Raw genomic sequence first — 17,302 nt, forward strand, 5'->3', positions numbered from 1 at the left:
ACCACGAAGTGACATTTCTGGTCCTTGAAAGCTGTCTCTGCTGTTTGATGGAGCACTGTGGCAGCCCCCTGAATGTGCTGCTCATACACTATTACAACTGTTGTTTTGGAACAGACCTGACTGATTTGTGTTGGGGGAGCATCTCATCTATGTTTCCTTTAGCTGATGCTTTGAGGACTGACAGACACACACCTCTGCTGAGCCTGCAGTCTGAATCAGTGCTTTGCCTGTGAGTGTCTCGATGTTGCTTTGCTCCTTTAAGATTCCCTTATGGTTTGTCCAGGAAATCCTGATGGATGAACCTGACTTGACAAACTTCCTCTGCATTATTACAAACCAGCACATCAGTAAGATGTAACAGCAGCACAAATCTCCCAATTTCTTCACCACAAACCTAAGTAAAAGTTTCCCACTTGTTGCAAACCTTACCCCAGCTGAAAAGGTAATGAGCAGATGTGTGGGTGTGCACATGTGCTCCTCCAGAAAGGAAAGAGTAAGCAGAAGAAGACAGGACAAGGATTTGGGACTCACTAGGAGCAGTGATGAGACTAACAGGGTCCTAACAGGTGGGCTGCTCCCTGAAAACAACATGAAAGAGCTCTTCTCAGCAAGAAATACACGGGAGTCCTCCAGTGCAAGAAAAATCCAAGGGCATGATAAAGGAAAGGCAACTATATATGGATTTTCACACTTGCCTATGCAGTTCAGGAAAGAGGAACAATTGCTTCTAAGAGATGTTGTTATGCCCTGAAGCAGAGGATGAATTGAACCCATTAGAGCTGTTCAATCTTCTCTCTGGTGGCCACTTCAAAAGAGTGGCTTTTGTTTAGCAAAATGTGTACAGCAGTTATAATTGCAAAATTAACCTTCAAAATCAGAAACCAGCATATCTGAAGGTGCTGTGTCAGCAAATGCCTGGAACAAGAACTCTGAGGGGTTGTTGCCATTTGCCACCTGAAATTTCCAGCTCCGGAGCTAGACTGGGGAGACAATATCAGCAAAATGCCATTTCTCTCCTGATATACAAAGGCTATTCAGTGACCAGCTGATACCTGTGGTTTCAGCACAGGCAGTATTTGACACCCCCTTTTTGGCTTTGCTGTGAATAAGCTATGCTTTCATTTATGCTCAAACAAAATTACTGAGGCTCAAGTTTTCAGGACATTCCAGCATGTGGGTTATTAAATCCACATTTTGACATGTGAATGAGGTTTTGATTTTTGTTTTCCACACAGGCACTGCGTATGTTATCACACAGGTCAAGGCAGAGCATGTGACTCATGCTACCATCATGCACATTACTCTTGAGGTATAATTTGGGAAGGGGGAGATAGGAGGGAAATCGTAGACTGTGCTGTTGTGTGGCAGGAAAAGCAAGGAACTGTAATCAGATTTGGTCTGTGGAAACCTGAGATGGAAACTCAAGGGGCAAATTAGGGACATACATAACCCTCTTTCACACCACTTTAGCAGCTAAATGTGTGGCAGAATTCTCATCAACATCTCCAGCCTCACACCTGGCTCTTGAGCAGCATAACATACCCCGAGGCAGCGAGCACACACATCCCACATCTGTCTGTCCCTCCCAGTCACCAGCTAACTCCTCTTTTAAAACAGCTTGAAGATGAATGTAGTTGCACAAAGACCACCAGAAATAACACACACACACAGACACACACAGAGAGCTTGGAGGAGAGTTGGCATGGAATGCCCCGTCCCTACTTCAGTCTTGGGAACTCAACTTCCCCCTTCTGATGAAATGTAACTTTTGAGCCCAGGCTAAACACACTGTAATATGCCCTACTGCACCTGTCCTGAAGTATCATTAAATCCTAAAGGAAGCACTGTTCTTTATTTCTGATTTGCCAGAGGTGGATGGATTGGAAGGGTTGTGGGTAATATGGAAATGGCATAGGCAGAGGATCCCTTCTGGGAACCTGATTATTGAAAAGCTGCTGCTATTTACACAGTTAATGCCAGTCATTTCCTGCACCTGCTCAATCATTCATTTCCCAGTGCAAGCCAGCTTTGCCTTGCTGCAAAGTCAGGGAATTTAAGGGAGTTACACCTGCAGGTTTTCTTTTTCTCTGCAATGATTGCAGAATTCAGTTTATAAAAGTACCACTTGTATATTTCTAGTCCTTTATCTTCCTTTTCTGTGAATTCTTTTCCCACTCACTTATATGTATATATGTTTTTCCAAGTATTTACATTTCTGATAATGAACCCAAAGCCCTATTTTTCTAACTCCTCTTGGACTCACAGCATATTCATGTACTACCAAAAAAAAAAAAGAATCTATTTCATTCTGCAATTGTCCAAAAACACCCCAAAATTCAGCTGGCTTCCCCACTTCCACTAGTTTTTCTTCATATTCTATCCAATCTTTGAGAGAGGTTCCATATCCTACACCCAGGGACATGCATTTTATGATGTCCCTATGAATGTAAATTCTGTGTTGTCATCCCCAACAAACACATATTTATAGTTGGATCTACTTTGAATTCTGCTTTAAAAGAAGACCAAAACAAACCACAAAGAATTATGCAGCTAACCTTTCTTCCCATTCTTGCCCCCATCTCCTTTCTTGATAATGAAGTTCTGCAGAGAAGCTGCAGGCCACCAAGTAGAAAGGAAGCAGGGAGAGAGCTGTAGCCCCATGGTTCTGCTCATTAGTGCTTAAGGATGCACCAGCTGTAAGTTACATTAGGGGAGTTGCAGCTCTGAACACCTGAAAAACCCATCAGCAAAACTTATGTAATACAAAAGTGAAGGCTTCTGGTTTTTGGTTAGATTTTTTTTCCTATTATCAAGAGAAGAACTCCTATATAATGTAAAATCCATGCTGTCACACAGCACATAAAGCTTTTGCAACACTAACCTGTTAGATGGATTTGCTGCCATGGTGGTGGGGAGCTGTCATCCATCCATCTGCTTGTTGTCATACTTACACAGGAACTGAATAAACTGCCCCCATCTGCCAAAGTTTTCTCTTTGGTTACAGAGAGACAACAGCAGGAAGAAGGTCAAGGTCAAGTAAAGCAGATAAAAGTGATTAACTCTGAGCAATGATGACTCACCTGTCTTCAGTGGGAACAGCCTTGTACTAATGTGTCTGATTGAACACGGGCTGGAGGAATAAACCAACTTAAAGGGAGTGACAATGCAAAAATTAAAAAGTAATAAAAAGCTTAAAGTTGAAAGCAAAAGAGCTCATGATCTTTTTGTTCCCATCTGAAGAGACAACAGTATGCTCTAAAAATCAGCACATGTCAAGTCAGACGCTGGAAAGGAATTGGGAGGATTATTTCACAATTTTATTGCACAAATGAAAATTAACCTTTTTTTTTTTGTTTGTTTTTTAAATATTTACAAGCCATTTACTTTGCACACACAATCTAAACAGCATTTCCCCCAGTAAAATTGTCACCTAGAAAACTTACACACGGACTGAAGTATATGTGTAAATTAAGTGGCTTGTGTTAAATGCAAATTGCCTCAGTCTGGAGGGGGAGGTGCTTGGGAGATGGACCAGCAGAAGGAAAGAAGACACATTTTTCTTTTCTCTTTCCTGAAACATTACTTTAAAATCTTTCCCCAAGCTGGGGAGAGAAACAGAAGAGTTGAAGCAGAAGGACAGCCAGTCAGGTAATATATTGGGAAATTCAAGGTGCTGAGTTGGAGAGTTTAAACTTCAGTACCAGAAGCCTTGCAAGAAAATGACAAGCCTTGCTTCATGTACAGCTCACCCTAAAGGTTGTGGCATTCCAGTTTTCTCCTGGAGAATGTAGAATCACCTTGGCCATAAGAGAAAAAGAATGAGGTTTGAGCCTTAAGAAGAAACACACATGAAAAGCCATTGTTGGGGTTTTTAACCCTTTCTCTCAGTTTCTTACCTGCACTCTTGGAAATGTGCTGGCTGACACACTGCAACAAACCTGGCACAACCCAGTGACCAATGCTGGGGGTAATCTTTCAAGCACCATTGTGAAGCCCACAGTTTTGGGCTGAAAATGGGTGCTTTCCTGGCTGTTAGCACAAGCTGTCTGTCACAACATGCAGCACAGTCTCTGGAGTCCCCAAATCACACCCCTCCTGTAGCTGATCCACCCACACCTTTTCTGTCACATGGATTGTTGTTCTCAAGTTTGTCAGCTAATATTGACTATAAGGCCTTGTAGCACTTACTGCTTAGTTTCCAGGGGATTTTGACACCTGCAATCTTAAATGAGTAGGTGGCAGCTCTAAAACTGATGCTCACCACCAGCACTGTAACCTTTTCTGCTACTCACAGAGCAAGGGGTGATGTGGTGCTGAAGTGAACTGAAATGCCCTCTTCTGAAGTCCTACTCACTCCACTGACTCTCAAAGGAATCAAAGGGGACTGGAAGGGATGTCAATCACCAAAAAAGGCAGCCCAAGGAAGTGTCACCATCTCTGGAGGTATTAAAAAGATGAGTAGATGTGGCACTTAGGGACACGGCTTGGTGATGGACTTGGCAGTGTAAGGTTTATGGTTGCACTTGATTGTAAATGTCTCTTCCAACCTAAACAATTCCATGACTCCATGACCACCTCCCACACAGCAGCCAAGTTGCACGGGCTGAATCAGGACTGACTGGTTCCAGCTGGGCACCTAGGAACTAAGGATTCTGGCATTGTGAAATTCACTTGTTATTCAGATCACTTTGGGGCTACCTTTTATTGGGTTTTGGATACCCAAGGGGGGAGAAGTGGATTAAGTCTTATTTTTGCATTAATAGCATTAGAGGCCTAAGTCCTCTCCTCTCCCTCTCCTCTTGCAGCCCAAAGATTTTTTTCTCTTTTTCTTATTTTCTTTCTTTTAAATTTAACATATTCTTGATAGTTTAAGGGAGGTAGCAATGGAGAGGTGTCTTTTCTCTATGTAACAGTTATAATCAGATCTCAGCACTGTGGAAGTTGTCTCTATTGTCTTTATTAAAAATGCCTGTCAACACCAATCTAAGGTGGATATAAACATGGATTTAGGGCTGCAGCAGATGGGAACATGGAGAAAAAGTGGAAAACACAAGAATGGGCTGGCTGAAGAAGGATCCTGAAATGGAACCCTACAGAAATAGGAGGAAATTTGTAAATATTAGAAACCTGTGCTAAAATTTCTGGTTTGAGTAGATTACTGACCCTCATAGTGCTGCTGATTCTAACCCCACAGGACTATTCACAATTACTCTCTTCCTCTCAAAACAGTATTTTCCTGGATGTAGTAGACAGAAAAGCTTGAACAAAATTGAGTACATTAAAAATAAACCAAAATATAGTGAACCCGTTTTTTACAGCTTCAAAATGATGAATTTTTTATCAGGTGTAGCTTGAAGATTGGAATTGAAAAAAACCCTGCAGAATAAATTTGTGTGGAGGCTCAGGTGTCATGTGAGAAACATTGTCCCAGTAATGAACTCATGCAGTGGTCTGGTATTAGCCAGTAGACTTTCATACTTACTGGAAGAAACACTGCTAAGGTAAAACTAAAACCTGTGGTAGCACAAACTAATAAAAAAATCCCCCAGGCTACAGGAAAGACTTTCCCTGCACTGACATGGAGGACAACTCAATGACCCCTCAGTTCTGTTCTTCTCCACAATGCTGTAATATTTTCAAGTCTGACAGATGCAGACGAAAGCTGCAACACATTAAAATAAATAGAACAGAATCACAGAATGCCCCAGGTTAGAAAGGACCCACAAGGATCATCGAGTCCAACTCCAGGCTCTGGACAGGACCATCCCCAAGAGTCACACCATGTGCCTGAGAATATTGTCCAAATGCTTCTTGGACTGTCAGGCTGGTGCTGTGACCACTTCCCTGAGGAGCTGGTACAAAGCCTAAACACCCTTTGGGTGAAGAACCTTTTCCTGATATCCAACCCAAACCTTCCCTGACACAACTTCAGGCCATTCCCCCAGGCTCTGCCACTGATCACAGAGAGATCAGTGCCTGCCCCTCCTCTTCCCCTTCTGAGGAAGTTGCAGACTACAGTGAGGTCTCCCCTCAAGTTCCTTCTTCTCCAGGCTGAAAAAGCCGAATTATCTTAGACATGCCTCCAGTGGCTTCCCCTCTAAACCCTTCAGCATCTTTCTGGATGATCTCTAAGAGGTTTAGATCCTTCTTATATTGTGGCACCCGTACTGCCCCCAGCACTGGAGGTGAGGCTGCCCCAGCTCAGAGCAGAGCAGGACAATCCCCTCCCTTGCCCAGCTGGCCATGCTGTGCCCGATGCCCCCCAGGATACAGGTGACACTTCTGGCTGCCAGGGCACTGCTGGGTCATGTTCAACTGTATATATAAATATCTAAATATTTAAATATCTAAATAGAACAACATGAATAAAAAAAATACTTTGCAAACTTTTAATTTCAAAATGGAAATGGAAGCAATAAAATTTAGAAAAGATTTTTGTCTTTGGTGAACTGATTCAGGGAGTTGTTTTTAGCACATGCCTTTGTTTTGCTCTATGAAGTTTAAACAGACAGATGATGAAGTGCCTGTATTCTCTGCATTTATGACAGAAGCTGGTAGGTTAACTTGGTGGATATTTTATATTGATGACTCCCTGTGAATGTTAATCCCTGTGAGTCCTTACAGTACTCAATAGCTTTTTTTTTTTTTTTTTTTTTTTTTGAAATTGCATTTGCTATTCTTTGAATAAGCCTTAACAGTGAAAAATACAAGATGTAAACTCGCTGTGAGCCATTTCAGCCCGTACGGAAATATTAATTGATGCTATGGACAGAAAGAATAATTTTGCTTATCTGTTTATTCTCTTATCAACACAGCAGAAGCTTACTGCCTGGCCTGAACACTGAGTCTCAGGTCAGCTGGATTAATTGGTGCTAATATAATTAGTAAACACTGAACAAGGTATCAAGGGAAAATACACACATCTCTTGTTCTCATTCTGGACTAGCAAACTGCGGAGTCCCATTTTTTCCTCACCCCAAGGGGCCTCTGTCACTCACAGCAAGTGTACATCTAAAATGCAAAAATGCCCAGCAAAGTCTGTGATCAGAATAACAGATTCCATACTGAACCCACTACTGCCATCTACAAACAGTCACAAGCTGTGGTGCCCCTTCTTTCCTGCTGCTGGTGGTTAGGACTGGATGAAGAGTTCACTGATCAGTCTGCATTAGACAGTTCTTCCTTCCCTTACAGCGTCACTGGAGAGCACTGCTGGAACAAGAGTTCCACAGCAGATCAAAAGGAGAAATTCTATGAACCTCACTAACTCTAGTTTTGCCCCAGCCATTGACCTCTGTGCTGACAATTTAAGAAAGGCTGTGTAGTCAAGACTCCTAATGTTATCAAGCTGCTATTATCTTTTTTCTTTTTTTCCTTTTTCTTAAGAGCACCAAAGGATCAGTGGGGGAATCCAAAGAATTGAAACAAATTAAGTATCTTTGAGCTGAGAATGGTTTAATCTCGGTGCTTTCAAGAATTTTACAATCCATAGAATTTACTGCAGGTGGGCCACATTGGCCAGTGTTTGTTAAGAAATGCTACAAATCCAGAATAGGATTAGTCCAGTCCACACATCCTATGAACAGATCTTCTGAGGGACTTCAAAATGCTTATGTGTTCCTCATTTCTCTGGAAATCTGGCTACTTTTAACAAACCCATCACAGCCCCACCTGCAATTATTTGCTCCATTTTTCTTTGCTTACCTGACAGACTGCTGATAGCCTTCAGAGTGATCCCAGTGATGGAGCAGACATGCTTGGACAGAGCTGGGATTCATCAGTCTTGCAAGTTCAGCTGTTAACATTTGTAGGCTGGGGGTGAGTGCTACAAGGCCTCTGAATGTGTGATTTCCATCAGCTCCATAGGATCCCCTCAACATGACAAAAGCCTGCAGAACAGAACTGCAGGTGTTCTGCTCTGAAAGCCTGAGAGCGTGGGGGATAATGGATTTTCCTATATCACAGTTTATACCTATCCTTTGGGAGAAAAAAAAGGTCTGTCTTTGCTTAAAATTAAGACTGCTATCATATTATGAAAACCTCCATGAAAGAAAAAGTAAAAAGAAGTATCATACACCCAGCTGCTTCATTCACCCAAATATCATGCACTCTGAGCAGAGAAAGAAAGAGAACTCCCTCAAAAAAACTGCAATGAAGATTGTGCACAGACTTTGTGTGAGTGAGGGAACAGAAAGAAGTTTTATGAGCAAATCACCCACTCCCCCAGCAACTTGAAATTTCAGATCCTCTAACCTCCATGTGATTGAATTTGCAGCCTTATCACAAGCCTTGTGATATAATGGTTAATGCTGAAAATTCACACTTTCATTGATTCACAATTATGTTACCACAATACTCAGAAATAGGCTAAGCTTGGCTTGAATTACCTGACCTAATGTGTTTGGGGAACTCTTCTTGAACATATCTGGTAAGGGTAGGGTGTCTGAATCCCTGGTCAGAGAATCACCCTCAGGTCAGAACCATTTCTTCTGGAAGGAAATCTTGTGTCTTGTGGCAATGGGCCATGGAGCTCTGAATGCAGCCTTTGCTACTTGCACAGTGACTTCCACAAATTTGTGTTGCAGAGGTTTAAGACATTTTAACCCTACAGAAATAAAAATGTGCTGGGAGCAAGGAAGCTGCTCTTATCATATGAGGAGGAACTACACAGAATGACTGAGCAAAGACTAAACTCAGCCTGGGCTTCAGATTGTTTGCATCCTGACAGCCTCAACAAGCTAATACTTCCACTGGAGTACCCACTAACATGTCTGAACAAGTATGTTCATATGACTGACCACATAAATAAATATCTGGCTGGCTTTCTAATTCCCAGATTATTTTTTTCAACTCAGCATCATAATTCTACTCTGTAAACAAATCCCAAATCCCAAGTAGGGGTAGGAGGAAAATGTTCCAGCCAACTGATGCATACACAGCTCCTTTTGAAATTCTCAAGGACTTTATGTTCTGTTTTGGGAATGTATAACTACTCATAAAACCAAATTCTTATAAAAGCAAGATTTTTCTAAATCCAGGTTTGTAAGCATTTCCTGAGCCATAATTTGCTGTGCACAGCCAGCAGCTTTCCCAAGCAATTTTATATTGTGAAACAAAGTAACAATCTTCAAATAATCCCCAACACACAAAAGCCTTTGGAGGTAAACACACCATCTAAATATACATTATTAATCACTACTGTAAAAAATACTTCACTGAGCTATCAATGCCTCTGCATTTTCAATACTGCAGTGGAAACACCTGATTATTGGTTGGCATTGTCTGCTAGTTACTTATTTGTTCCAGTCTCACCTAGTGGAGTTGCAGAAACTTAGCTGCTTTTTTTTCCCTAATATTGAAATATGTTTTGAGTTAACAATGATACATTCTCTTTCCAGCACTCCCACCACTGAATGTGCTAGACCTGGTTGAAGTTCATAAATAATGACACTCACCCCACTTGCTGAGCTTGCTGTGTTCTGCTGCTGCTGCCCTGAAACCTGAGGAACACCCATACAGTATCTGGCAGAGCAGGAAGGAATGTCCTGAGCAATGCCTAAGAGTAATATCTCTGCTGATTTGCCAGGACTCCCAGTGCTTCTGGCCATTAATCTTCCTCAGCTGAAAACAGATGGGGCTATTAGGCAGGCTGGAGTAATGGGGGAACTGGCAAGACAGAGAAGGAAATGCATTATCTTCTGGGTAGAACTGTACATAAAAATGAGAACATTAAAAAATGTATTTTTCATATTTAATTGGACGATGTATGATTATACCTACCAGAAAATAATGTGCAGTGTGCTTTGTGCAGGGCATTTATAAAACTGCTCAGCTGTGCTAGGGCCTTATTTACCCCTGTGGAGAGAAAGAGCAGCTAAGATTCTGATGGGGTTTTTGTGCTTTTTCCCTCTAACACAGGGCTTACTCTGCTGCAACAGCTACTGCAAATAGCACTACAAAGTGCCTCTGCTTGTTGCAGTAAAAGGGAAATGCAGCTTCTCATTTACCAACAAACCACATGAAGCCAACCAGGTAAAAAATCAGTACTTCAGGAGTAATGGGAGCATATGTCATATTCAGTCTAACTAAGGTGATGGAACTGCAGACAGAGCTGCTAATTCCTTTATGCCATGGCATCCAAGATGATGATTACTAATGGGAAAATAATAGCAAATTATAAAATGAGACCAGATTGTTTACACAGGAAGCTAGCAAAGCTAGAAGGGATTACTACAACTAGGACATGGAAAAACATGATAGATACTAAGAACTATCCTGGATAAACAGAGACTTTTTCTATGTCTTCCAGATAGGGAAGTGGTAGATGATCCTTAGCTAGAAAATGAAAAGATGGAAACTACAGCCAAACTTTTGAGGGTGTATGTATATATGTATGTGTGTGTGCATATGTAACTCTATATATAGATATATCTACTGTGACAACAGAGAAAAATAATGGAAACATATCAGAAGAGTATGATAAGGTATCAAATAAGTGTTTCACCTGAAGCTTGGACTTGCAGAGCCTGTTACATTACAGGGAGAAGCATGAAAACAAAAATAGGAGGACTAGGTGCCAGGCAGCAGGTTATTATTTGGAATAATAATTATGTCTGAAAGTAGTGGGATGTCAAAAGGTGCTAGAAAATACAAAGTTCCAGCTTTGGGACTTGAAAAGTTTGCAATGACTCCTAAATGTCAATGTTTTGTAGTGGAGAGGGGAAAGGGAGACACAGAACAAAACGTGTCAACATAAGAGTCCAATTTCTGATACTTTATTTCTGAGCCCCTAATTAGGAAAAGGTGAGCATTTAGGAAGGTTAAAGAGGAAAATACCCTCAAAACCTAGCAGGGTAACATTCAAGGTAAATTTAAAAACAAAAAACTCTTTTTCTTTTTAAAGAGTCAATGGCTCTAAATAAAAGGACTAGAAAAACTGAAATCCTCAAATTAAAATAGAAAGGGCTGATAGACAGCCATGGAGTATGGTACCCCTTGGATGAATGGAATACAAAGACAAAGAAATGTTGATATGACTAAATGGGAAATTTTAGAAGTTATTCAGGGCAAACAGGAAACATTCAGAGAATGGAAATATAACTGTGTAAACCTGAAAGGAAGATATATAATAGTTAAGATGAAGTTTGAGGAAGCTAAGAGGGAATCTGAAGAGCAAACAGTAGGAAGTTAAAACTGAAAATGAACATTTGCTCAGTACACCAAAAGCAGAAAGTGGAGCAAACAGGCAGGCCACCCAAACAAGTAGAAGTAACAATTAAAGACAATAAGGACATTGCCAAGAATCTAAATGATTTATTTTCCATCATTCTTCACTGAGAGGGTGCTGGAGTGGTATCTAAATGAGAGACTCACACTTTCCAAATATCAAAGATAAGGAGAGGTAACCGATTGAAGACTCAAGAGAGAAGTTGGTGGAACAAATCAATAAATCAAAGGCATTAAGTCACCGGGTTTATCTGCTATTTCTGGAAGATTTCAGGAGAAAACTGAGAATTAAGTAACAAAGTTCCTAGCAAATACTTACTACAGCAGAGGACTGGAAGACAGCCAGTATCATAACTGAGTTGGGAATTCTTTTTGTTCTCGGTGGTAGATTTTTCATGGTGTTGGAGGAGCCCTGGCAGTTACAGACAGATATGTAATCCTAACTTGCCATCAGGTAAATTGTTTGAAATGTGCTAAAAACCCCCCAAGACTCACACCTCTCAGATTATGAAGCACAGAGACAAACATGACAGGACAGATAAAAGTCAGTACAGTGTCTATAAGGACAAAAGAAGGGACTCTTTGTATTTATTACCAATCTCTGAGCTGGTTACACCAGCCAGCACACCTAAGCTTACCCAAGAGGTCCCAAGACTCACTGTGCAGTCAGGCAAGTAGCAAATTATTACCTCCTTGCTCCCCCATCTTTTACCACCGAGAAGAGAATAATGAGAGGAATGCTGATAATGGCACAGCCAAATAATGTGCAGGTTATGCAGCTCAAGGGCAATCCAGTCCATCCTTGGGCAACGTTGTTAAGCCAAGGAGAAATGTACACCTGGAAAGGAAAATTTTTAATACATATGGAACATAATGGTGGCCACACTGAAGCTCTGATTGGAGATTTCATGTAGATACAATGAATGTTAGCCTCACTTAGGTCAGCTTTTGGGATCTTTCTGCACACTGGCTAATCAACAGTCTGTGCTGCAGGGTTCTTCTCCTTCTCAATCAGCACAGCAACCTGTGCTTTTAATGGTAATAAAGGACTTGGGGAGTTCAGACTGATGTTTTTAAAAGAATGTATCTTAGCCAGAACTGAGCACTAATTTCACTTCTTCCCAGCTCTCTCCAGCTTTTTATGTAAATCTTTACATAAAGCCATTAAGAACAGAAAAAAAAAGCTCTTTGGAAAATTATGCAGTGATATATTCTTATGCAGCCAACACTCCCAGGGGAAAAAGTGAAAACTACACACAGCCTCCTGCCCCTTTTTATTTCTTGTCAAAGATATTGCCTTTTTTGGCTTTTCTTACATATACACAGAATGATGAACTGATATTTGTAGTTTAAATGTCTGGTTTAACTGCGTGGTTTCCACCATAACAGAAATCTCTCACAAAATGTCAGGTTAGAAATAAAACCAAGCTCTAGAGGGATGAGGTGGGGAGGAAAGTAGAAGGTCCAGTGGCTGAAAAACAAAATGTTAAAATGTGAGCAGAACGCAATGTGGATCCATTTCCCAGCTCAGGCAGTGGTATTGGTACATGTGGTTGTTTGGGGCTTGGGGTAGGGAGACAGACACATTTCTCACTGAGTTGTTTCTGCTTTCTCTATTAACATTGCAACAGAAATTACAAATAGCCCTGCAAGGGGTAGTGCACCTCATCTCTTCCTCCCATGTAAACACAACATTAATACTGAAGATAAAGAAAATGGCAAAAAGTCCAGTGTCTTGTTTTCTGCATTTTGCTTGTTAGGTTCCTGTTCGCCCTCCAGCGAACTCCTGTGTGTACCGATGTTGTGAACTGGACCCGTCCACGTTCAAGCAAACACTCACTCAGATTCCTAACACATTCTTTTCTCCCCGTCCAATGGGGAGTTTATTCCTAACAGTTCTGCTCCTTTTAATTATAAACTCCTTTAACGAAGTAGTTCTGAGACCTTGCAGCAGGCAGCAGGAGAGCACCAAGGCTACTAGTTGCCTTTTTACTAGTTTGTATTCACTGTTCAGCAAAGAAGTCCATTTAAAGCCTAAGGCCCAGTGCCTTCATGGATGGGCAGCACTGAAATGAGCCTACAAATCAGTATTCCCCTGGTACAACGTGCCTTATAGGTAAAATCCAATTCTTGCCTAAGAAAGATAAAGGGTTAGAGCCAGGCCCTCTATCTTATGAGACATGTGAACAAGTTGCTCTTGATGATGAAAACAGACCTTAAACTGACAAGTTTTGTTCACTTTCTGGCAGAGCTACTGATCTTCTTTACTGACCACCAAAACTGAAGATGGCAAAGAAACACAAGGGAGATATTTCCTTGGCAAGGAAAGGAGCAGCATTTAGGACTGGGGCATAGGCAGGGTGGGATATAGGGGATTTTCCTGATAAAACAATTAATTTGAGAAAAAGAGACCAACCAATATCATGTATACAACTGAACCAGTAACACACCTTCTCAGGAGTGCAGTACTGTATAAGTGTCCCCTGTGTTTTCAAGGCTAATTCAGACCTTTGGCTCATCCTGCATTAACAAGGTCATCCATGTTTAACAGGGCCCCTGTGAAAGTTCACAGGTGAAAGTTCCCTTTTAGAGTAGTGCAGATTTGAAATTCACAGGACAGCGACCCGAAGATCTTCCTTTACAGATAAAAAGCATGTCAAATTATTAAATAGCAACATGAAATCCTATATTCAGAAGGTCTGTCTGTGCTCTGCAGTCAAGAGAGCGGAGTGCAGTCCCAGCCCCTGGCCCGGCCCCACTCGCAGACACCTCACGCACGCCGACAGGCCCGGGCTAGCCGGGAAGGGATGGATGAGCGCAGTCCCGAGACACGCCACTTCAAACTCCTACTGTTAGAACCGCCAGGTACCATATAAAAACAGCAAGTACTTCTCAGTTTGCAGCGCGAGGAGCAGGTCCGAGCGCCGAGCGGCCCCGCGGCGCTAACTGTTGTTCTCGGCCGTGAGATACTTGAGGGCCGCGAAGCCGTAGTGGCGCGACATGTCCTGCTGGAACTCCTCCTTGAGCGTCTTGAGGCAGATGCGGTATTGCTTGTTGGAGCGGAACTTGGTGATGTCGAAGCTGGGCGCGTGCGGCATGTGGATCATGTAGGCGTTGGGCAGCACGGTGAACTCGTACTCCTGCGGGACAAGGACGGCCGTCAGGGGCCTCGCGGCTCGCAAGGCTCCCCAACCCTGCTCCATGGGTAGCTGCACACTTGGTGTCACACCCGCCACCCTTTGTTTCCTTCAAGTAGCTTTAACTTGGTTTTTTGTAAGATCGACTTTCTCTTTTTTGTGGAATTTTTTGGGTTGGAAGGCGCCTTTAAACACAACCTAGACCAACCTCCCTGCAATGAGCAGGGACATCTTCAATTAGATCAGCTTGCCAGAGCCCCATCCAACCTGACCTTGCATGTTTCCAGGGATGGGGCATCCACCTCCCCTCTGGATAATCTTCCCCAGTGTTTTACCACCCTCATGGTAAAAATACCCCAACTATTTTAAACCATTTTACTCCATATATTTATATATTTACTCCATATAAGCCAAATAATGGGGAAATAGTACAAAAGGCAAACCTGATCTGTGTCTGCCACACAGATTTTTCAGCAGTGTGATTACAACAACACAGCTGTGACTGACAGCATGAGTCTCAAGTGTCCATGCAAAAACATGGCTTTACCCCTAAAATTTATTTTGCTTGGGATGCTGGAATAAGCTACATTTACAAAGACAAAACTGCATGGCATATGTTGCTTTGCCTATATGCTAAGATACTTACAGAGACAAAACTGTCCAAAACTATTTATAAACATGAAATAAGGGGAGAATATGGTATCATTTATAGGCAATGTGTGAAAACGAACCTGCTCATTCCATATGCTTGGAGACATTTTTACTCAAATTAAGTTCTCCTTCACAAAGTTTGAGATACTGTGCTAACTCTCCTTCTCCTGTAAAACTACTTCACTTATTCTCTTTATATGTGACCAAGTTCTCTTGACAATTTTTATTGTTAAAAAAGATGGTTGATTTAAGCCTCAATTATTTCTGCTGGATTCTTTCCATTTTTACAGGTAAATATATGACGATTAGAGCAAAGCTCAAAAAAGCCTGATTCTTAGACAAGCTGAAAGTTCACTAGTGTAGGATATGCAACAAGCAGGTATCTTCTGCAAGGAACTCAGTAAGGGATGTAAACCTCATTATTCTGTAGCCAAATTAAGTACCCCAACCACTTTTTTCATATGGAATTTTAAGAAATCTGAGTTGTACTGGATGCAAATTACAAAAAAACTTCGAAGCTTCCACAGGCAAATTTCCTATTTTCTCACACAGTTTCTATCTACAGCTATTGCTGAATAGATTCATTAACCCCCTCTACAAAAGAAACTGGCCAGGGAAGGAGCAGCCACAGAGCATGCTGGCTCTACAGGAAGTGGTGCACAACTTTCCCTGTTTGTAATGTCCAGTCACTTGTAGATTTAGGAGTCTGTGCAGAGACAAAGAGTATCTGCAGCAGAGAGGCAGAGTACTCATAAATATTTTAGTAGGGAAAGAGATTTATGGGAAAAAACACACTTGTGCTGATAAATCTGAATGTATGTGCTGGGCAGTTAAGTGCAGATGAAGCTCTTTCTTCCCTATGAGAATGCTGCTCCCTGACAGACAGTGATAAAGTGGTAAATCCTTGTGCCAACTTACAGTGTTGTCATATACAGGAATGGGGTCCTCTGAGCTTCTGTTTGGGGTGAAAAATAAATAGCAAGAGCAAAATAACCTGACTAATGGGGAACCAAATGTGAAACCAAAGGCTGGCACCATGGAGTGAGGAGAGTTGATAAACTACAAACTACTGAAAATGACTCTAAGGGACCTTAAAACAATGGGCTGGAGCTGCAGAGGAAGATGCATCCCCCTCATACAACCTTTCTTTTGGTGTCTGTTTGCATCTCAAGTCTGTTTTGCAGTGCAAACTGTTCAGCACAGCAGCATTCCCATCCCTCTGAACGGCCTTCAGGCACATAAAGCCTTTAAAAAAATTTTGAATCTGCTGCTAATAATCCCCTTTGAAATATGCTGGGCTGGGGTCCTGGAAATGGGACACTCACAGTCTAGTAGCACAGTCACTGGAAAGGTAGGGAAAGGTTTCCTAATGACCTCACCCTACTACATGGAAGCCTCTGTTGACAAGGCAATGAACTTGCAGAACCTCTGTCCTTATCTCCTAGATTATAAATTCTTTAGATGGAGACTGGCATTATCTGTGCATTTGTACACCATCCAGCTCAGTGGACACCTGCCTGCTCCCAGAATAATGATGAGGATTATCTCCATGCCATGTCCTGCTCTGAGAGATGGCAGTGGCACAGGCTCTTGGAAAGGGATCTGGAACAGACCTCTTAACAGACACTGCAGTTGTGAGGAGCAGTGAAATAACTGAGAAGCTGCTCTGCCTGTTGGTAATGAAGCCAGCCAAGCAGCTGGCAGCAACCTGATCTGTGCACACCCCAAAGCAGAGGAATGCCACAGGAGAAGTAGCTGTGCCATCCCATGTCTCCTCCAGGCTCATTTGGTGGTAGAACCTGCCAATACTCATGCTGCTACAGAGGAAAATGGAACTTCTTTTGAATATGATGCTGTATTCAAGGCTGGAAGAGTGAGAAAAACAATTTCCCAGAGTTAATTCCAATCCAATGGCCATTTAAAATACTTGTGCTATGATCAACTTTGAAAAATGTCTCCACTTGCCATGTGCAAATCTCTGTGCTGGGAAGACAGCTCTGAACGGAAGAGTTAAATCCTGAATGCTACACAAGAGCTGCCACTTGGAACATAAGCCTTGTTACCCTTATTAACAAATAATAATCCATTACCATGGCACTCTCCACAACTGATGGTTAATTGATTAGTGCCTGGAAAGTGCACTGGAAAATTACAGTGCTATAGGAGAGCAAAGTACTATTAACATTAATATAAGAGAAAATTTTTTTTCTAGTCTGTAATAATTTTTCTTAACGTAAGTAGGTACAAATTTGATGGGAATGCCCTTGGCAAACAGAGGCCAAGTAGGC

At 41.9% G+C, this 17,302-nt stretch overlaps 1 protein-coding gene across 2 annotated transcripts in view; it reads right to left on the bottom strand.

The window, feature by feature from the left end:
• Positions 1-10,759: 10,759 nt before the first annotated feature.
• The window catches only part of LARGE1 (LARGE xylosyl- and glucuronyltransferase 1), a 263,862-nt gene continuing 257,319 nt past the window's right edge, over positions 10,760-17,302 (bottom strand). For both annotated transcript variants that reach the window (XM_056515824.1, XM_056515817.1), the window contains one exon: positions 10,760-14,366. In XM_056515824.1, coding sequence (XP_056371799.1) covers positions 14,169-14,366 — 198 coding nt within the window. In that variant the 3' untranslated portion in view covers positions 10,760-14,168. The remainder of the gene's footprint in view (positions 14,367-17,302) is intronic.

This window comes from Oenanthe melanoleuca, chromosome 1A, assembly GCF_029582105.1.
Source record: "Oenanthe melanoleuca isolate GR-GAL-2019-014 chromosome 1A, OMel1.0, whole genome shotgun sequence".
Lineage (NCBI taxonomy): Eukaryota > Metazoa > Chordata > Aves > Passeriformes > Muscicapidae > Oenanthe > Oenanthe melanoleuca.